The 22,621-nt window shown below is 41.0% G+C and overlaps 1 protein-coding gene across 4 annotated transcripts in view; it reads right to left on the bottom strand.

Annotated features, from left to right (window-relative positions):
- Fam160a1 (family with sequence similarity 160 member A1) overlaps window positions 1–22,621 on the bottom strand; it is a 256,696-nt gene that overhangs the window by 55,220 nt on the left and 178,855 nt on the right. For all 4 annotated transcript variants that reach the window (XM_033760037.1, XM_010627911.3, XM_033760038.1 and 1 more), the window contains 2 exons: window positions 14,773–14,931; window positions 12,803–12,889 (listed from right to left, as the gene is read on the bottom strand). In XM_033760037.1, the coding sequence (XP_033615928.1) occupies window positions 12,803–12,889; window positions 14,773–14,931 (246 nt within the window). The remainder of the gene's footprint in view (window positions 1–12,802; window positions 12,890–14,772; window positions 14,932–22,621) is intronic.

The raw sequence follows: 22,621 nt of genomic DNA, 5'->3' as shown, positions 1-22,621 counted from the left end.
ATATATATATATATATAAGGATACTTGTTGCAGTCATGTTGCTAATTAAAGACCAGAGCCACATACCTCAAAGCAAGATCTCGCTAACCTCAAAACCCATTTTTGAGCCTCTTTTTGAAGTTAAGCTGGACTGCTTCTCAAAACTGTATTCATTGAAAATACACAAAATGATTGTATTAGATGATACATATTTTTAGTTTTCAATAAATCAAGTATTTCCAAAACAAAGCCTCTTATACATGTCGCTAAAAATCTTTGAGGTCTATGCTATCACTGGCTCTCACTAGACAGCAATTATTAATTTAGTCAGTCTAGAGCTGTCCTGCTTAATATGATCTCTTCAGTTCAGGTTTAATAGTGCAGCAGCTGCTCCACAGACTAGCCGGGGGCCAAAACAGGACTGGGCCTTTTAATTACCTTGTTCAACTGCAATTAATGACTGACTTCCGTGGTCTTTACATCCAGCCACTCTGCATCCACAGCAACACCGGAGACGGAACATTGTTTGGACCCACACTCCTACCGCGATGGAGCAGGCCCCTTTATCATGGCCCATCAGTCACAACCGAACCTCCAGCAAAGGATGAGGACATGTAAGCAAGGAAAGCGCTGTGTGCATCAAGCTTCATCACTGAGCACAGCTTTCGCACCTGCACGGTGGCCCTTGAGAAGGATACCTGTCACCCCACGGCCAGCTGAGCCTTCTGTGATACTGCAGGTGTAATCACAGCAACTTCTGGTAAGGGTGACCTCATCTGCATGCCACTGCTGAGACTGCCTCAAGTTACTGCGGACCAGTGGTGCAGGGTCTGTGTGGGCCTGCAGGGTGACACCTTTTCATTGCAGGAGAGGATAGAATCTTAAGTACCTGATTCACTCACAACATGGTTAAAAAAATAAAAATGAAAAAGCTCTAAACATAGCTCACCACTATTATAGGAAGAGAAATAAGTAGCTATCAAAACTAAGACAACAGATAGGGGTCTCTAGTGACTAAAAGCCATGGATCAATAATGGAGAAAATGAGCTTTACAAAGCAAATTATCAAAATGTATTAAGTAAAAACATGAAGTGCAGAGACCAAGAAAAATATCCCACCATATCTCAACAACAACTGCAAAACAGAGAGAAGAGAATCACCTAACTGGGGGTAGGGGGAGTGCCATCCTAATTTCATGCTTTGATGCCTTTTCTCTTTCAATTTTCTATTGAAAACAGTGATTTGATCAATAAAAATTCTACATAATTAGAATTATAAATTCAGCATGTAGAATGAGAAATTCTAGAGAAACAGAACTAAAACATCAAGATATTTGCATCACAGAGTGGCACAGATGACTGTAGAGGGACAAGGAGCACTCTCACACCAGTCATCCAGAAATGCATGAGCAAGTCAGCCAGAAGAGCAAGGAGGGAGCCAGTCCTCAGTCCTCCTCCAACCTGGTGCCTCCCTATCTCCCTCTAAGGTCCCAGGCCAGAGACCTGTGAGAAGGGGTGGGTGCAAGAGATGGAGCTGCACAACGCTGGGAGTGGCTGTTCACTAGCTGCTGTTGGAGGTAGAGTGCTGCTGGTGACATGAGGGACCTGTGCACTCCTCATGCAAACTCAGCACCCAATTATAGCCCATTAATATTTATTTTATAATGGTGATAATAATTCGAAGATGGAACTTAATTGCTCTTAAAACCTTCATTCACAACTCTAACTGGGCATAAGTCTAAAATGTGCCTTGCCGGTAGGAGTCCAACTGGGAACCAAGGGAGGTCCATTCTGCCCCACCCCACACACTCTTTAACAGCAGTGGGCAACTCTGCGTGGCTGCCCCAGCCCCTCAAAATTTCCATCTTTTCTTCTTGTGTCTCCCAAACCTTCCATCAATGTAAGTCAATAAGCCGTGAATTACTAAGCTTGCAGGATGCAGATCATGAATATGTATGCATGTGTTTGGAAGGCAAGATTGTAAAACAAATGGGCTGCACAGTGGCTTATCCAAACCCAACAGACATGACTTTTAAGAAAATGAACGAAATTATTCTACCAGTAGATACTGCTCAAGCATGGATTCAGCACATAGGAGATGGTGGAAAACTGGGTTTTCTGGCAGATGTTCTGCTGTTTTTCCATGCACATTTACATGGATTCATCTGCAAATGATACACAGCTAGCTGCTCTTTGCAAAAACCAAAGGTGCAGCCTTTCATTGATGCCACAGTTTTCACCACTAACGCCTGTGAGCTGTCTGCAAAAAAGGATGGTGTGCAATTATATTCCCTTCTACCCAGCCCTTATTCAGCGTACTTCCCCCTTAGGGCTCTGCCTCCATCTACCAGAGTCCCAAACTTTTGCCCTCATTCCCCAACGCCCTCTAAACAATGAGGTCAGAACAACCCAGAAAACAGAAGATCAACCTAGTTCACAAGGCACTTAACCAAAGTGCTATGACCGAGCCCAGCAGGGTGCTGCTTGGACAGCCCCTTTCCCATCCAACAACCTGCCAGCTATCGATCTAATCCTGCCTCTGCCAGGACAAGAACTGAAGTCACCGTCAGCTGCCACTGCCAGCTGTCTGGGGATCACCTGCCAGCCCAGGACCCCTGACAACACATGGGAACAGATTCTCTCAGGCTGGTGGCAGTTAGTCAGACTGCCTCAATGATTTTTAATCCGCTCCTCAGCTTGATCACTGCAAGCAAAAAGAAAGTACCTGCTAATTCTCTGATTAGGCTATCTCCATCTATCTAGAGACTTCCACTATTATCAATGTCAAACATTCACTGGCCACCTAAAATATATAGGACACTACGCTATCCTGCTAGAGCAGGGGCTGGCAAACTTGTTCTATAAAATCCAGAGAAATGATTTTAGGCTTTGGGTGCCACAGTCTCTGTTACATATTCATTTTAGTTTTTATTTTTTAATCTTTGAAAAATGTAAAAACTATTCCTTTAAAAAGTTAAAGTATATATAAAATTTAATCATTTTAATCATTTTTAAGTGTACTGTTCAGTGCTGTTGCAGGTGTATATTCACACACTGCTGTACAACCAGTCTCCAGAATTCTTTTCATCTTTGAAAACTGAAACTCTATCCATTCGTTATGGCTTATAATTAGATGCCCCCAGCCAAAGAAAGCCACGTGCATTCACAGACAGGGCTTTTGGGAAATGACTGGATCATGAGGATATGATATTCTTCAGTGTTAGTCCACAGACGAGTTTACAGCTGAGTATGGTTTGGGAGATGAAGACTGGTTGGATGGGGTGGGTCACTGGGTGCATGGCCTGGAAGGGTCTATCTCTCTCTTCCTCCCCTGATCTCTCTGCTTCCTGCTTCCTGCTTCCTGCCATGCAGCGAGCAACTGTCCTCTGTCATACTCCTCTGTTGTGCCACCCTGCCTTGGAGCCAGCCAACTATGGACTGAAACCTCTCCTTCTTTAAGTTGTGGGTGGTTAGACATTATGTTTCAGCAACAAAAAAATAACTAAGACACTGTTACACGGGGTCCCCTGCCCCTGGAAAACATCTTTCTACTTTTCTGCCCATGAATTTGGCTGCTCTAAATTACTTACAAAAGTAGAATCACAGTGTTTGTCCTTCTGTGACCGGACTATCTCACTTAGCATAGGTTCACATGTGTTGCATCATGTGTCAGAATTTCCTTCTTTTTTATGGCTGAATAACATTCCATTATGTTTACATATCACATTTCATTTATCCATTCATCTACTGACAGAAGAAAAATCATTCCTCACTCCCAGGAGATACAAAAACAGGTCACAGGCCAGAGTTGGTCCACAGAGCAGTTTGACAAATCCTGAGGCATAAAAAAGCATACAACATAGTTCAGAGGCTCTAACTTTCTCAGTCCATAGCAACTGCATTGTATCAGTGACTTCTTTATAGCACTCTCTAAGCTCCAAAAAACCTCCAAACAGCCATCTCATTGATTAGTGAGGTCCAAGCAATTTAATATGCAGCTAAGTCCCAAGGAGCTGGTTAGGCACTCAAACTCAGCAATGAGAGCATCACTTCCTGCTCCATGCTAATTTTCATGGGAAACTGGCTTTAAGCACAGCACCCACCAAAAACTCATCTTTGCAAAGGTATGACTACATGCAGGGAATGTACATACATGACTTAATGTTGAAACTATAAACTGTTTTGAGATACTAGTTCACAAGGTGTCCAACAAATGTCACCACACTTCTCTCACATGAACTGAAAACATGTCCCAGGGGCGCTGTAGGGTCACGGAAAAGTTCCTTGGCTCTTTCAGGAATCTCAGGAGCCAATAATACAAGACACACATAATGTTAGACAGGCACATGTGCTCAGTGCTAAATGATACAGGAGGCTTGGGGAGCCCCAAGATTCTGGAAAAGCAAGAGGCCTAGAGCCGCCAGAATTGGGGACAGCAGCAGGAAGCTGTAAGACTTAAGGAGTACTTGAAAGAATAAGACCTGACCACAGAGACTGAGGAAAGGAACATCCCAAGCAAAGGGAACAGAGAAGAGTGCAAGGAGCCCTTGAACTGAGAATGAGGCAGCATGCAGCACAGTCGGAGGAAACTGCAGGAGGTGGAGCCATTTAAGGTGGCAGAAGAAGGATGGTGTGCTGAAAGCTCAGCAGTGGTATGTGAGACATCCTGGAGAGAGCTGCAGCAGTGAAACCTTGGTCAAGAGGTGTGGAGAAGACCTTAAGTGACGATGTTAGAAGAATAAAAATAGATGAAAGAACCTAATGAACAAAGACTGGCACTGTACTAGAGGAGAGTAAAAGATTAAAGAAGAATCAAGGCTTCTGGACTCAGTAACTAGAAAAATGAGATTATTCATTTTTGTAAAGAGTGTAAATATATTAATGTATAATATCGTATAAGTGGCAGAGGCATATAACACAGCTCTCAATCCCATGAACACGCAAGACCCTTGGATGCCGGGTAATGTGAATTCTTTGATTAATACTGATATTTCCAAATAGCTATTAAATAGAATACACCCTGCACACACCCCTTCCTCCCTCAGAGTCTGCCCCAAACATCCTTTGCAGGCAGACGGAGATAACTTCAAGCTACTTACAAGATGGTCGCCTGGACAGTCTGGGTCGGGTCTCTGCTGGGCTTCACAAAAAGCAGGTGTGCAGAGGACGAGCTGTGCTGGCCTTGCTGACAAAAATACACAGTGTGTTTGGCCCCGGTATACTCGCTCAGTGTGAAGGGGACAAGTTGGTCATTCAGGCAAGAGCCACCAAGAGGGGTGGGGAACACTCAGGTGATCAGAGGCGGCTCAGAAGAGTGCTGCACCTGGGGCACGTGCCCTTGTTTAGGGGAGAGGAAAAGGGGTTAAATCAGTGCAGCAGGCAGACTTGAAAGGAGAATTAAGAGTAGAAAGTGTGTGGTCAGAGGGGAGAAGAAGCAACTCGGCTCTGGGGACCCAGAAGCCTAAGGGGTTTGTTAATCCAATGATTCTTCAAAATTCCAGCATTTCTGCATTAAAGGTTTTGAAGTACATCTGATGATCTAGCGAGGAAGAGGTTGGGAGTTGTACATAAGGAAGAAGCAGTCACCTGTTTCAGATGTTCTTGAGTTTTATGGTGGTGAGTGGAGCGAGTCCATTCTTGCGAATCTTTAAGCTCTCCTAGCCCTACTTTCACCATCCCCTCTTCACCACAAGCCTCCCTTGCCCTTGAACCCCTCTCCTCCCTTTTTCTTCTGTTCACCACCACACCTTCTAGGAGGCCAGTCCGCATCTGCTACATGATTTTGTTTACATCTGCACCCTCTGCACTGCATATGGTAGACATGAACATTCACCTACCTAAGGGAGAGCTCCAGGGATACTTCATCCCAGCATGCTGTCCTGTGCTCTGGCTCCTGCTGACACCCTCCCCAGGCAACTCCCCACAGCTGCTCACCTTCATGGCTCTGTGCAGTGTTTCTCCCTAACTACTCACCCTTCTGTGTCACACACTGCTCCCCACCTGCCAGCCTACTTCCTCTGTTGTAGCACTGACTTTATCCCTTGCTTTACGTCAATCTCCTAGGTCCCCAATTATAAACTCCATGGAGACAAAAAGGTTTGGCAGTGACCGTCATTCCCCCACAGGATCTGGTGGAGAGCTTTGTACCTGTTGCACACTCACTAAACACTCTCTGAACAAATGATATCATCCTTTACTGCACACGCAATGGCAGAATTTATCCTAGAATAACTATGGTGACCTTTGCATATTACAGGATATGATTTTTCCGAATGTGCTCATGTTTGATCTTCTTGCCCTCTAAAGACAAAAGAGGAATATTACTATCTTCAGTACGCAGCTGAGTTAACTGAGACTCAGGTTAAAAGTTCTGCACAAGGTCACACAGGAGTAACTATAACAGCAAGAACTAGAACCCAGATCCTCTGAGGCACAGTCTAGCGCTTTCTGCAGCACACCGTCTCTGTGTGAATTCATGTAATAATAAGCCTCCCTTGAGCATCAAGTATTTCTTCCTAGTATACTCACATCTAGGATGTCATTAGCACTTCCACCTATCACTTTTAGGTCTATGATTTTAGGTTCCAGAGGACAAGGGCTAATACATAGAATTAGGTAGTAACTCTACACTTTTAAAAAGGCGGATTTTCAACATGTTTCTAGGGGTTTCAGCTGCGACAGACTTGAGTACTAGGCACAAACATACTCCAGATGTCAGGTGTACCTGCTGATGAGTGCTCAGAAATACTGGCCCAAGTGCTGGGTGGTTGCCATGTGCTCTGCACCCCAACTGACCTTTGGGCAGCACTTTGTCAGCAGTTCCCTTGCCCTCTGGATGCCTCTTGGCCTCACCCAGCAGGGTTCCAGACAGGACATGGGAGGGAGGGAGGGAGGGAGGGAAGGGAAGCCTGGCTCTTCACCCTGACACCCTCTCCTGAGGGGCTAACTCAGGCTGTTTGTGACCCGTGATCTAAGTTCATGATGTAAATCAGGTGGCCCTTTCCAACTAGCTCCCTCCAGCCATTGCATATACATTCAGACCCAGATGTGGTAACCACAGTTAAATCTACCCAGAATATGGCCACAAATTCTTTATCAATTTTACCATTAAAAGGGTCTCTGTCTGTTCCCCTTTAAAAACAAGGGGGCTCTGTGCTACTATGAACAATAAAATATGGCAGAAGGGACCCTGTCCTAAGTTCTAGGCCCATGATTTAGGAGACTGGTAGCTTCTATCCTCTTACCCTTCCAACCTACAGAACATTCATTCTTGGAGTTCTTGGACCTCTGCTAACACAGGAAGTCCAAGTGCCTGAAGTGCCACACTGGGTGGAAGCCTAAGATACCCCAGTGTAGAAAAAAGGAAAGAGGGAGAGTGATCCAGCCATCCCCACGTTGCCAGGTCCCAGACATCAAGAGCAGATATGAGCTGTCCCCACTGTGTTGTGCATGCATTTCAGAGCCAGACAGTTACCATTTATACTACTAATAAAGGCTGTTTTAAATCATTGTTTGAGAATAGTTTATTATACCACTATATTGAAACGTTACACTCATAACTAGTCTACTTACTAAGCCCTCATCACTACCCAATCTGAGTGTCACCCGTGTTTACTAAGGCTTTGACTGATAAAATATAAATGACAGTCATTAGGGATGACAGTCATTAGGGGTGACAGTTACATTCTAGATTGCCCTTCTTGGAAAATGAAAGGGTAGAAGTCTGCTTCTCCCTGGAGTCAGAGGAAGCCTAGGGACTTGATCTGCTTTACACGACCAAATGTGAATGAACATAAATGACATGTGTCCCTTCTAGACAAAAGTTTCGTGAATCAATGGGGCACTCCCTATGTCCTCTTCACTTTCATGTTATGACAGTGGTATTAGTTCCAGATGGTGAAAGTTTTATCCACTTGGACCCCTGTGGGAGGATAACATGGAGAGAAACTATCTACAAACAGTTCATCTCACAACCCATGCAGTGTACACAAGAGACAAGCATTTGTGATTTCACCCAAGATCATGGTGCAGCATAATCATGGTGACAGAAGAAGCTCCCTTGTCAAGCTAATCCTGATCAAAATGACCCTTCACATTAGGGTTCACCTGAACTCCTGAATATTCTGAACAACAGAAAGGAAGTCTATAAATTAAACAAAACTACATCTGTTAGGGAACTGATCATGTTAAAGTATGCTGTGAGGCCGCCTCACAGGCTGCATTCTCCTGTACCTCTTGGCTCCTAAAACGACCTCATGCCCTTATCTCTGGTTTCCCTCCCCCAAGGCCACAGCGGTCCAGAGAGGTTAAACCTGTTTCTCCAGGGCCAAACCCATAAAGGGCAACCTGACCTGTGATAGGTTAAAGGTAGCCCACTCCTCATGAATAATCAACAGCCTGGCCCAAAACCGATAAAAGGACCTTCCTTTCTTCTCTTCTTCTCTTCCTCTCTTCTTCTCTTCCTCTCTTCTTCTTCCTCCTCTGTGTCTCTGCTCTCTCTGGTCATTCTCTGCTCTCTCTCTGCTCTCTTTCTCCTCCCACCCCTTGAATAAAATCTCCAGTCGGACCTCTAGGTGTGTGTGGCCTAGTTGTTGAGTGTCACAATTCCCTTTCAACATCTATCTGTCTTTTTCACATCTGCAGTCAGGAAAACCACAGAAACCAGCAACCTCTCCGACCTGTAATTACGGGAAACGCGGTCCCAAGACACGGCCACTGCCCTGGAGTCCTCTCCACACATGCTCATGGCCATGCTTCCTGCAGGCTGCTCCCATCCACTGACTGCACGCTGCAGGGACACCAAGGCAGGCTATTCCTGGGAGACACAGGCCTCCTCTGCGGGCTGTTCTCAGACTGCACAGCAACCGCTCACTCCCTCCTTCACTTGGGGTCCGGCTGGCATTCAGACTGACAATTCTCCCAGCCTTCCCCATCTTGCTCCCTATTTTCCTCTCACGCTGGCATTTCCCAAAATAGAATCCTGTCTTGGTGTCTGAGGCTAATGTAACTACACCAGTGAATATGCAGCTTTGAAATTTTAGCTTGAAAAGTTAAACATACGGACACAAGTAACTGTTACTGGATAAAAGAAGTCCCATTAATTTGAAGTCAAAAAGTAACAGTTTCATGCAAAATGAAATATATTTCTATGGCTGAATCTAATTTCTTACTGCTTATATTAACAAAGTATATTTTATTTAATATGACTTTTATAAAACATAATTTCAACCTGTCCATGAAAATTCACCCTTTTCCAAATGTCCAAAGCAGGCTTCCAATCCCTTATACAAAACCTTGGAGACCACGCGTATTGTGGAATTCCAAACGTTTAGAAAAGTAATACATACATCACTATATTTAATATAACATCGCCGGGGGACCAAGGGCAGTACTTCATAATCAGATATATTAGTATTTCTCCCACAAAGAGTATAAATATTAACACAAGAAGCTCAAAGCAAACAGTTTCAAGATAGTTAAAGTAGGGTTGGACATCAAATTCAGCATAGGTAGTGTGCCTAGTGATTTACAATAAAACATTCAGTTTCAGAGCTTTTTGAGTTAAACCTGTTTTCTGGTGGTGGTACTAGGTAGTGAACCCAGAGCCTCTCACATATTAGACAATGTTCTACCACTGAGCAACATCCCCAGCCCCAAAGCTTTTTGAAGTTCAACAAGATGTGGATAAGAAACTGTGGGCCTATCTGCTCACACTACAGAAAACTACTCGGCCCTTTAAAAAAAAAAAAAATCAGATATGGCTTTGTATTAACACAGGAGAACAGACGGCCACCCCACTGTGGTAGATGAAGAAAGCATTAACAGGACTTGCAAAGGCAGTGCAGTATGACGCATGCACGGAGTGGGCAAGGAAGAGGAGACACAATCCTCTCTGGCCAAATGCTCTATTTCCTCACCCTTCATACCCAAGACAATTTGGGATGACTTCAACTCTGGTTAAGAAATGCTGTGGAAATACTGTGCATGGCTATTGTGATGTGAGGAAATTCTTAGGTGTGAATTTACTTGTGTTACATACGAGACAGAAGAACAAGTTCACCTCTGTAAATGGCCCAGGTCCGTCACAGGGAACCAAAATGTTCTGCATGAATCAGGAGCTCAGCAAGACAGTGCACAAAGGAAATTTACATGTTCAAAACGCAATGCTCATCTGTCAGAGCAGCGCACAGCAGAGCCCAGTCCAGACTTCTAGGTACCTCTTCCCACCATCAGGGAAACACCCCTGTGCAGGTATCTCTGCGCACTGGCCACTCACAGTCAGGCCCCTCCTTCACCAGCCTCCAGAGGGAGAGCTGCTTGTCCTCTCTGCTCTGCTCCTGCCCAATCCTTTCAGCTCCGAATGATAAAAACACAAACAAAAAAATGGAGCCTAGGGAGAAAAATTAAGGAAGGAAATTTTTGCTCTCCCTGATTACCACATAGAAACGCCCTGGGAGAAACTGTCTGAAATGGATAAAAATTAAAAAATCTTAATTAGGAAGTTGTAAATTCAATTCTAATATAGTAACATTCACTTTTCATTTTCTATATTCAGCACTGTTTTTTTTAAATAAGCATTTTTAAATTCATGGTTTTAAAACTCTTACTTTGGGTATAACTGAAAATAAAATCATATATTTCTCCATCTAAAATGTTGGCTTTGTCCTCTTACAAACCACTGTCAGGGAGGTGCCAAGTGCCACTTTAACAACCACGGAATGTGTATGCTGTTTTCTTAACACCGGAGTCTGCTGCACTGTGTTCCATGTGGGAGAAACCCCAGCGCACCAAACACAGCACAACCCTGCCCCCAGAAGGGTCCCTTCCACTGGGGATAGGAGGTAAGCAAGCATATCTAACCACTGGATTCTACCTGAGGTAAGCGCTACGAAGGAGACCTACAGTTCTGCCAGCAGAATCCTCAGAACAGCTCGTACAATGGATCCAATCCCCAGTTACAGATAGACCAAGAGTTGTCACTCAGTTATAGTTAGAGAGGAGGAAGATGTTCCGGCGTGCAACTGCGTGGTAGGGTGACTACAGGTAACAATGATGTATCTACATTTCAAAAAGCTAGAAAAGAGGTTTTTGAAAGTTTTCACCATAAAGAAATGGTAAATGCTTGAGAACATAAATATGTTTACGGGATTTAAACACTGCACAATATATACATTTATGAAAACATCACATGGTACTCCATTAATATGTAATAGTTTTCATTAATATCTGTAACATTAAATTATTCTAATTATAATAGTTGTAACAATGGTTTTCTGTCAATAGGTCAGTGAGGAAAAGGGTAAGAATGAAGAAGCATGTCAGTGGTGCGAACCTTGGCATGTGTGCTGCAGTGGACTACGCATATCACTGAAAGCTCTGTTGCTGTGGTTTTGTTTGTTTGTTTGTTTGGTACCAGGGATCAAACTCAGGACCTTGAGCTTGCAAGGCAGGGGAGCAGCACCACTGAGCTAAATCCCCGGCCCGTTGTGTTTTTATTTCACTGTATGAATTGCATTTTTCCAAGCTAAAACTTCAGTATTCAGGTTTAATGGCAGTATTGGCACTTTGTGATAAAGAAGTCGGTTTTGGGCTGGACACTGTGTCTCTAAAAGGTTTGCCATCACTGGAGGACATGGATAATTACTGCCATAGAATTTCAAGAGCACTGCTGTGTTCTGCTGGAAAGGAAAGCTTCTCCTCAAAGAGCTAAGAGACTTTCTGAGCAAGGCACTCACCCTGTCCCCCAAACAGCAAAACACTAACAGAAGGATGGCCTAGAAATGCAAGCCCTATTTCAGGGATTTCTCTTTTTACCCACAAAAGTAACCTGGAAATCTTGGTATTTTGATGTTTAAACCACATCCAAGACCACCTCTGGAAGCTAAAAGTCTAGTCAGCCCAAGCACCCTGGTTTGTTTTGGAAAACATAGCCAGTCTGCTCAAAAGGCTCTGAGTGGTAACAAAGAAACCTCTTCCTTCAACACCTGCTGCTCTAAACCAGAAACCCCATCAGCAGGTGCAGCCAGGCTTCTGGGGAATATAATCAAGTATTCTTCGATTCTATAAAATAGGAGCCCATAAAAATGGAACTTCAATAGAAAGATGAGCACTTCATCAAAACAACATATAAGTTGCTCCTTGCTTCTATCAGAAGTGACAATTCCAAAAATGTTACAAAAATTCTCTGAACTAAAGACTGTACAAGCCTCTTCACTCAGTGAAGAAAAAAAGCCCTTAAAATTAGAATTCTAGGTTCATGGGTATTTTGTAACATCTCACAATGTAAAAGACTATCAGCTGATTTATTATACAAAATGAGAGCCATAAGGAATTCAGGGTGGTGCTAATGAGACAGCCAACCTTTGATGGGACTTTAACTTGGCTTCATTTTAATTCTTGCTGTCACAAAATTGTTATAATAGAAAATCATGTTCCATTAGAGAGGTGGAAAATGCACAGCACATTTGCTCCCACCGCACCCTCCATGCCCACAGCAGATCCTGTCTTCTCGGGGACAGACTTTGCTTCACAGGACAGCTGAACAGAGAGTTCCAACAAGGCATGAAGACACGAGAGTCAGAGGCCACTGCCAATGCTCCTTCGGAGTGACTGCTTTCCTCAACATCTACTAGGCAGCATTCTGTGACACAAAAAGGAACCCACTTGACTTAAACTATGGCTACTCATAAGATGTGCTTGATATACTGTTAAGAAGCATGGATGGAAAGAAGAAAAATAAGGGCTGTTACCCTGTGCCTATCTCCCTCAGTTTCCATCACTGCTACTGTAAACAGACAAAAGATGACATGAGTCAACCACTGACCTTATGAAGAGCAGGAGCCAAGACAGGGACCAAGAATCCATTGTAGATGTAATTGACAAGCTGATGGCGAATCAGGGGGTGAGCCACCTAGGACAGACACAGGCATCAAAAAGGTAAGAGTTCAATCATTAGGTCTTCTTCTTTTTTTTTTTAGGTTTTTTTGAGACATGGTCTCACTATGTAGTTGAGACTGACCTGGAACTCACTATGTAGCCCAGGCTGGTCTCGAACTCACAGCGATCCTCCTGCCTCAGCCTCCCGAGTGCTGGGATTACAGGCATGCGCCACCACGCCCAGCAATCACTAGGTCTTCTTAAAATCAAACATCTCTGTGAACATCCTGAATTCAAAAAGAAAATCCAAATTTTAGCCATTTATTCAGTGTTTAGAGTGATTTTTTTTAATTGACTATAAAATTAGAATTTCAAGTTTGGGGGAAAATGGTAATTTTAAAGAGGGTGGGAGAAAAAAGATAAGACTATATCTCTAAGGACTCATAAAATAAAAACTGGAAAGTATAATTTTGACCCCAACTTCCTCTCAACTTGAGACTATTTTAAATATATAATTGTTAAAAGAGATAATACATTTACTTTGTTAGCAAAAAGAATTTCCTCTTTTTGGTATTCATTTATATTGGGGAGGAAGGGATTTAGAAAATATTTTTATAAAAAATAGACGATATTCAAAAGCAAAACTCATTATTGGAAGTACAGTATTTCTTATACTTGATTTTTGGAATATACTTAGCATGAGTAATTCTTTCCTACTATCTTTTTTAAGCAGTCATCTTTCTAGTAGTAACCCTAAACAAAAGTTCGTGGAAGTATTTAGTTTCAACTGCTTATTCTTTACCAAGTCCACTAGTTTATTTCTGGATGTGTGAGAGACAGATAGAAACAGACAGACAGAAACAGAGAGAGAGGCAGAGAGGAGGTGGGGAGAAAAGAAAGAATATAAAAGCAAACAATAAAGTAAAAAAGCAATTTCTAGGGAAATGAGGCTGGATGTTTAAATTACTGATAATCTCCCTGTCTGTACATTTGGAGAAGAACTAATAGTAATTCCATCGTTTTTATTTCCACACACTTCTACAAGAAAATGTTGATAGACTATAATATTAAATGAAAAAATAATTTAAAATGCAATCCATTTATTTTATATATAAATAAAACCTCCTGAGATGCAGCAATAAAAATGAGATGGAAACTAATTTACTCACATTTTCTTCCAGAAGCTATTTCTTTATTTGGTAGATAAATAGATTATAACTAACATTTTTTACCCCATGACTGCTATAAAATACCCAATTTCTTAATAAACCCAATAATGGTGTATAGAAATATAATATTTTTGATGAAATATAGTCAATCTTTAAATATATATAAAATCAAATTTTTATTGAAAATAGTACCAAGAAACCTGAAGGTAAGAATCTAATCAAAAAGCCAAATACACAAGAGTTCAGTGGCTGTTTTTATTCCCCTAACACAGACCAATTTCAAAGCAAATTTAATTTGTATTGCTAAGAAGATGGTTAACTTCTAAATTCAATTGGGATAACAATATTCTTTATGTAGTATGCACCATTAAGCAAAATAAAGTGTTTCCTTTGTAGACTCCCAAGAAGACCGTGAAGTAAAAGTGTTATAATTTGGAGTACTTAAAAGCCTAAAAATATCTATTTAATGAGTTAGGCAGTGAACTTATTTTTGATAGTTAAGTGGATAATCAAAACAGAATTAACACTTTCTACAGACAAGATAATTTATTTTTTTCTTCAGCTCAAACTTTTCATGAACCTACAAACTGTTTTCTCTCATTCAAGGACATTCGGTGGGCTTAAAGTAAAGCATCAGTACTCTACATACATTTATTAAAATGAAAAGGAATGTGTATAAACACTAATCCTGGGTGAGGCCTGGGCTCCCAAAGGGACCAGGCAAGGGGTGGTGTCCTGTACTCCCTACCTGAATGACCGCATTGCAGAACTCCAGGGAGTTCATGAACTGCACAAGCGGTGGGAGCAGGAGCCAGTCGTCCTTCAGGAGGCAGTGCCACTCCTCACCTTTCTCTTCCAGCTTCGTGGGCAGGGAGGAGTACAGCCCACTGAGACCAGTTGCCAGTACCTGTGTTCAGAATAAAACTGTAATTTTTTTTCTGAGATTTGTAACCTGCAATTAACAACTCACAGATTTAGTCCAAAAACTGAATTCTGAGCAGCAAGGTATTAAAGGCATTAGAGGAACAGGTAGCTAGGAAGGATTCAACAGGTGGAAAGGACCATGCCAGTAGGTGGAACGCCAGTCTTGGCTCCTACACATGTGGTTGGCAGGGGCTGCTCATCAACAGTGTGCCAGCCACCACACCGGGCTGGGACTGCGGAGATGAAAGAGGTAAAACAAAGACGAGAAAAACATGATTCCTGCCCTCCCCATACATTCGTGATGAGGACAAACTCATCATACAGTACAATTCAATGAGTGTAAATACACAGAAGCATTTCAGCAAAAATAGCTGTGTCTTCAGGAGGAAGCCCCAGGCTGAGATGGTGTAGGACAGAAAGCACAGGTAAGAAGTGCACAGAGCTCTGTGGAAAAGGTTCCTTGGGATTCCTTGTATGTTCAAGGCCATCACTGACACATGTTTAGGGTTAAAAACAGTTCTCTGTACATTATCTCATCTGATCTTCACAAACCATAGCAAAAAGAAAGAGGAAGGGGTCAGTCAATGTGATGACAAGAGTTCAAACCAAGCTAAAGTGGGTCTGTGCTGATGCATTGGCGGAGGGAAAAGAGGAGAAAATAAATAAATTTGAGCCTCGCGTGTGAGGCAGATGTGAGGGTAATCTCACAACATGTGGCATTAACTCAAAACTCCCTTCCTGATCCTAAAATCACTATTATAAGAACAAATGAGAAATCAAAACTGTCAAGTTATCCAATTTGGTCATTAGGAAAATGATGACAGCGCTGGGGATTTAGCTCAGTGGTTCCAGCACATGCCTCACAAGTGGAAGGTCCCGAGTTCGATCCCCAGTACCAAAAAGAAAAGAAAATGATGATAGCCTTAACAAAGAGAGAAATGTAGAAAAGGAACACTGCCAAGAGCTTGTTGATTTTATCTCACAGGACTGAAGGCCTTCTGACTGGGAAGGGATGCTAACTAAACAGCACCTCAGACATCCTGACTTGTCAGATGCACCTGGAGTGGACAGGAACAGCATAGACTGGACACAAGGAAATTAGCTACAAAAGGCACAGGCTGTTGTGAAGTCAAATGGGATGGAAACATTCAAGAAAATATACTGAGTTGGGCCCAGAAAAGAAATAGGGGCATACTTACTGTTTTTACAATCTAATGAGAGATAAACAGGCAACTATAACAGTGTTACAAATGCTCAGAACAACCTGGGAATGGTGGCTCACACCTGGGAGGATACTAACAAAGTTTGAGCCCGGTTTGGACAACTTATTGACTTAGCTTAGACACTGTTTCAAAATAATAAAAGAGCTGGGGGTACAGCTCAGTGCAAAGACCCTGCCCTGAGTTCACTCCCCAGGAGGAAGGGAGGGACTCAGAACATGCAATAGGAAATACTCACAAAAGGCTCTTAATTCAGACTTCAGGGTAGGGGTAGCAGCAGGAAATGCTCTCAGAAGTTATGTCCAAGTTGCTGAAGAACAGACAAGAATCATCCAGAAAGAGTGATGGAAGGAAGATTATTCCAAGCAGAACAAACAGCATGTACAAAAGCTCAAAGGAGAAAGACAAGACAGTGTCCTCTAGGAATGAGAGAAACTTAATACCTGTAAAAACTATAGGCAGAAAAGGCAGCAAGATAAGTAAGAGCTCAAGCCTGCAGAATTGTACAGGCTGTGCTAAAGAACTTGAGGGGCATCCAAGTGGAGAACACAGTAGAGAACTATGTGGGTCTGATTCTTGGAACAGTCTCTGGGCTGAAGGTGATCATCTGAAGTCAGCCATAGGTAGATGATGCAAGAAGCCACACAAACCACAGAAAAAGAAAGGGAGAGAGAGTTCGACAGGTGAGACTTGATAAAGTAACCCCCAGACCCTGACAGCAGAAACAGAGACAGAAGAGAAAGGTGTTCATTACATCCTGGAAAAAAACTTTTCTAGAGACCCTGCCTCTCCTCTGTCCTGTCCCCTCAGCCCTCTCTGTAACCTTCTGTGCAGCAGACATCACTCAGATATTTATGGGTTTATTGTCTGTATTCTGTCTCCCCTGATCTGACTTGCTCGCTCCAGTCCACGCTGGAGAGATGGAAGACTGTTGAGTCAAGTGTACCAATTTGCAGACACCAGCAGTCTTTCCTCAGAGTGACACATCCAACTCTGCCATAGGAGGACAGGCCTGAGATGGCTCAGCACATACAGTGACGGGTCAGCACCATGGGAGGGATGCAGAAGGGTAGGAGCACAGAAGCTCCCTCTGCAACGAGAGAAATGGATGAATATTCCAATCCTGGAGAAATTGAGAGGATTAGCATTTCTCTGTTCTGCTTCCTAGTAATCTTTATTCAAGTATATGTTCACTCACTCATTAAGAATACTGAGCATTTACCCTCACACCAGGCACTGTGTTGTGTATGGGAAATAACAAGATAAGTAACATCATACCCTTTTCTCTTTTTCAAAATCAGGGCATCTGTGGTCCCAAAGGCAAGTGTTCCCTCCTTAAAGTACTTAACTCCTTGTCAACGTACCCAAACAAAGCACTTTAATTCCAATTTTGAATGTGACCCAAATGAGTTGCCTATTATAAATTAGAAACTTCTGGCAAAAGAGAATAGAGTCCAAAAGTTCTCCTTGAAGAGAAATCTAATCTCAATGCCACATTTTGAAAATCAATTACACTTGCTAACTCATGCTAAATTAACCACAGAACAAAGGCTTTAATTCTGCGTACTCCTGGTTTCTTAACCACTTTGAAGCTTTGAAGATGAATTCATAAAGACAAGCTTAATTTGTCTGACTAAAAAGCTGGGAATAACTGTTCAGTATATCAATATAATTACAGCAGCATTAATTTTCAAATTACATACATCAGTGACAGTAATTAAAAATAACACATACCTAATCCTCACTTTTTCAATGACTATTCTGAAAAAGGCATGGCTGAGATACAAAAGGGGAGAAGCCTGTCCAGATGGAAGGACGCTGCCTGTCCAGAAGGAGCCCCCATCCAACGCGATGCTGGCTGGGGAGACCCACCGCTCTCCTGCCACCACGGAGTGGGGCGAGCAACCTCTCTATCTGCCTCAGCATGGCAAAGAAACATGGGAGAAAATATTCTGCAGAATGCTGTCCATAGCCTTAAGGACAAGATTCCCAATCTTTACTATTTAAATCCTTCCTCCTGAGCTCTGATCAGAGTTCAGATTCGTTCACAAAGATGACACATTTTTAGAATACAGTCTGGGCGCCTGGCACAGGCAAAGTTGGTGCTGGTGAAAGAACAGGGAATGATTCAGAGCTGGTGGTGTGGAGAAGAGTGCTCACAAGGGAAGAGATGTAAAAAGACAAAGGAGTCCAGAAGCCCAGAGAGGGCTATGGGGCCAAGGAACAGGTAAAAAGGAGACACAACCAATAAGTGTATAGGCATCTTTTTTCCAGATTTGAGGGCTTACTAGCACAATCTACTATACTTACTTTTACGTTTTTTAACTTAAAAATGAAATTATAAAAAATTAAGTATTTATATTTATATTGATTCAAACCACAAAAAAAGGGTAAAACATTATATTTCCAACACAGTATTAACCTAATATTTATTTAGGATGACAATGGACAAAAAGCAAAGAACTTCCCTCAGAGCACTGTGGCATTGTAGGTGCTGAGACCATGGGTTTTCATATCAGACTAATGTTTCAGTTCAGCTTCTCCACTGATTAAAGCTCTCTAAACTTCAATTTCTTAACTGAGTTGTTGCAAGGATGAAAGAAAACAGTCCAAGCAGCTAAATTAGGATAATAGTTTACACATACTGTTTCCAATGGAGAAAATAAAGGTGACATGCAGAGCACCAAACAAGTAGCATTGATCTTTAACTTTAAACATCTAATGGTAACCAGTTAATTTTGGCAAAAATACAAATTTTTAGCAGATGGCTTTAGTCTGAAGCTAGCAGCAAAACACCTGGTGGAGACCATTTGATACAACTTGTCAAAATAAAAAGCCTCATAAATTTTGGATATGGGTTAATAACGTCCCACACCTGCAGCTGTATACCTAAAGGTCACTTACTTCCATATACATTTCTTGATTTATGTATACCAAGCTGTTTTCTACATTTGCTGGCATATAACAAATGATATATGAGTTTAACCATCAAATCAGTTTAAAAAAAAAAAAAAGTAGTGATAGAGCCACTGAGTCCCCAAATATTTGCTGGCACCAAACTGTTCTCTAGAGTATCTTTATTTTCCTTCTTTTCTTAGGAAAGCACATCTTGAGATAAGCAGCAGAACCAACAGGCTCTCCCTATCAGCTATAATGACAAACATTTCCAAAAGGCTTCAATTTACTGAAAGAGTTATTACTCTTCCAACAGCCTAATGCTAACACACTGACAATCACACTAATTACAGAAAGCTTTTTGTCAATTGTGGCCCTTAGCTGGATGGTTAATAGAGTATGCTTTTATCTTCAAAATAAACGGGACTTTTTAAAAATTATGTTGTCAGATGTAATTATAGAAAACTGGGTACAAATGAGATTACAGAATCTATCCTGAGGGGCAACTTAACACAACGAAGCTTGTCTTCTATGCTAGCAAAGAAGGTCAGCTGAAGATGTTTTCCTTATGATTCTAATTAACAGTGTAATGTTTTAAAACATGTTTTTATAAAAGCAACAATTAGTGAAGTCTGCTTATAACAGTACAAATCTAAACATTAAAAATATGCTCCTACCAGGGATTTAGCTCAGTGTTTCTGCCGCCTGCCTTGCAAGCTGCAAGGACCTGAGTTCGATCCCCAGTACCAAAAAAAAAGCTCTATTCTTGTCCTAACACATTTAAAATTTTAAATTCTGAAATATTACAAAAATATAAAACATAATAAATATGAAACTTATTGCCAAGACATCACAGATTTTAATATTTTTCTAATTTCTTCCGAATAATTTGTAAATTTGCAAAAGTAATTTACCTACTGGTAGAGCACATACATGCTTAAGCACATGCGAAGACCTGAGTTCAAGCCCAAGCATCAAAAATAAAATATTACAAGTAGAACTAAATGCTACTGCAGTCTCATTACCACTCCTTCCCTTCCTTCATCTCCAAAAAGAAACTAGTCTTAAACTTAGTACAAATTATTCCTGCGCTTTTTTACTACTTTGACTGTATAAATGTAAATACCCAAAAAAGTGGGCACTAAAACTTTGTGTTCTAAAACTTTATGAAAATCTTACATAAATACTAACATACTTATGTAACCTTTAGCTATTTACTCATTTTTAAATGTTTTTCAGTTTATTCATCTTCATACATGCAGATGTAGTTACATGCTAATATATATGATTTATTCACTTTGAAAACTAAATAGTATTGTATTAATGTATGAAAAAAAACTAGTTTGTTTATATTTCCTTTCATATATTTCTACTTTTTTCTTCAAACTGGTGTTCTGTCGCATACCCTTATAAACACATACCAGATTTCTCTAAGGCATATTTCCAAAGAGGTATAGGATCATACAATATTCAAATGTTCAATATTAGTAAATACTGCTATAGTGCTTTCCTAATGTAGCATACCAATTTGCATTCTTAAAAGTTCTTGTTTTTCCATACTCTTGATACACCTGGTGTATGCACAGGTCTAATTGTTAGCCACTACGATGAGTATTAACTAGTATGGCATTGTGGTTCAGTGTGCATTTCCTAATTTGAGGGAAGGTGAGCATATTTTCTTATGTCAACTGGCTCTGGATTTCTTCTGGGGTTGTCCATTCATAGCCTTTGCTCATTTTTCAAGTGACTGTTTTTATCTTTTTCTTACTAATTTGTAGCATTACAAATATTTTTCATATTTAACTCTTCATAGCTACATGCATTGTAAATATTTTCCACAATCTGTTTTTGTTCTTAATTCCAGTCTTTTCTTTACAACTGTACTGTGTGGGGTACCTTAAAACGTTATTATTTATGTACACAAGTTCTTTTGTGAAGACTGCCCAGCTTCAAATCCTGACTCTATCATTTTAGTCATGTGTACTTGTATAAAGTTACTTAAATGTCTTTGGACCTGAATTTCTTCCCATATAAAAAGAGGAAATAATATCAGCATCTATAGTTATAAGGATTCAATGAATCCGATATATGCAAAGCACTGAGAACAGATCCTAACACATAGTGAGCTTCCAACAAATACAAGGTATCAGTATTATCACTCATGATGACCTCAGCTATTTTTGTTCCTTTTTAACACTTTAGCTAACTTCTAATATCAATTTGTCATATGCCATAAAATACACTATTGAGATTTTTGCTTAAATGACATTAACATCCCACAAACTGCACCTTACAATTATAAAGATGAAACTGTAACTTTACAATGTTCCAATAGCTGCCTCCTTAAACAAATGAGCATCGTCAATAGTGGGACAACCTAGCTAACACAGGCCTCTTGATGTAAGGCAGTAAGCAGGCAACTACAAAATACTCAAGCTGAATTTTTTTTCAACCTAAATTTAACTGAACAAGCAGGCCTAACTCCACTTTACAGGAAATATAGGGGATAGGGACAAGTCAAAGTACACAAGAAACAATCAAACAAACCCAAATGTGGGGTGTTCTGTAAGACAACAGCCTGGTCCCTTAAAAAAGTTAGTGTCAGGGGGAAAAAAGCCGCAGGCTATTAGATATTAATAGAAACTAAAGAGATATGACAGCCAGAGGTACTGGACTCTAGTTGGAGGAGGATGACTGTGAAAGTAACTGTAGGCATAATGAGATAATTGGATATTAGATCACATTAAGACATTACTGTATAATTTTCTTAGGTAAAGGTATTGTGCTTATATATGAGAATGTCATTTGCAGAAGATATATACTAAAGCATTTGATGTCTACAACTTCATTTTAAATAGTACAGCAAAAACAAAAGGTACATAGGAAAAATAGATCAGCGAATGACAATATATTAGTAATATTGAATCTTAGTGATCAATATATAACATTCACTTTAGTATTCTCACAATAAAAAAAAGTTATAAAACATAAACTGCACTAACTTTGCAAGTAGATTTTGCAGGAATGTTCCATCTATATGTGACCTACAAACTATAGAGCTTTCGATTTGTTTAGACTTCTTTATGCTGTTCCAACAATAACAATTTTCTCTGCAAAAGACTTCAAATATTAGATTTTGAGGGAATTCATGATGGTGTTGCTTTTGTAAATGTTATCTTAACTTGGTTTTGTAGTAAATCACCTTAATATTGTGATGCCCTATAACAATGCCTGCTCTCCTTTACAAAAGAACTACACAGAACAATTCAAATAAGCAAAAAACAAACCCTATATAGTGCCCTCACAAAACTGCCCTTATTTTTAGGACTTAACTGTTGTGGAGTAGTTTAAGGCTTACAATAAAGTTGAAAGAAATTCACAGAGATATCCCATGTACCCTCATCCCTGCACATGCACAGCCTCTCTCATTATCACATTTCCCTGCCAGAGCGGCACTTTTGGGGTTTTTTTTTAACCACTGATGAACCTACAAGTACATTAACACATCTTCATCACCCAAAGCCCGTGGTTCAAACCAGGGTTCCCTTTGGAGCCACA

This window comes from Fukomys damarensis, unplaced genomic scaffold (genome assembly GCF_012274545.1).
Source record: "Fukomys damarensis isolate Sample0158 unplaced genomic scaffold, DMR_v1.0_HiC HiC_scaffold_38, whole genome shotgun sequence".
NCBI classification, from domain to species: domain Eukaryota; kingdom Metazoa; phylum Chordata; class Mammalia; order Rodentia; family Bathyergidae; genus Fukomys; species Fukomys damarensis.
This window is presented reverse-complemented; position numbering and strand designations above follow the sequence as displayed.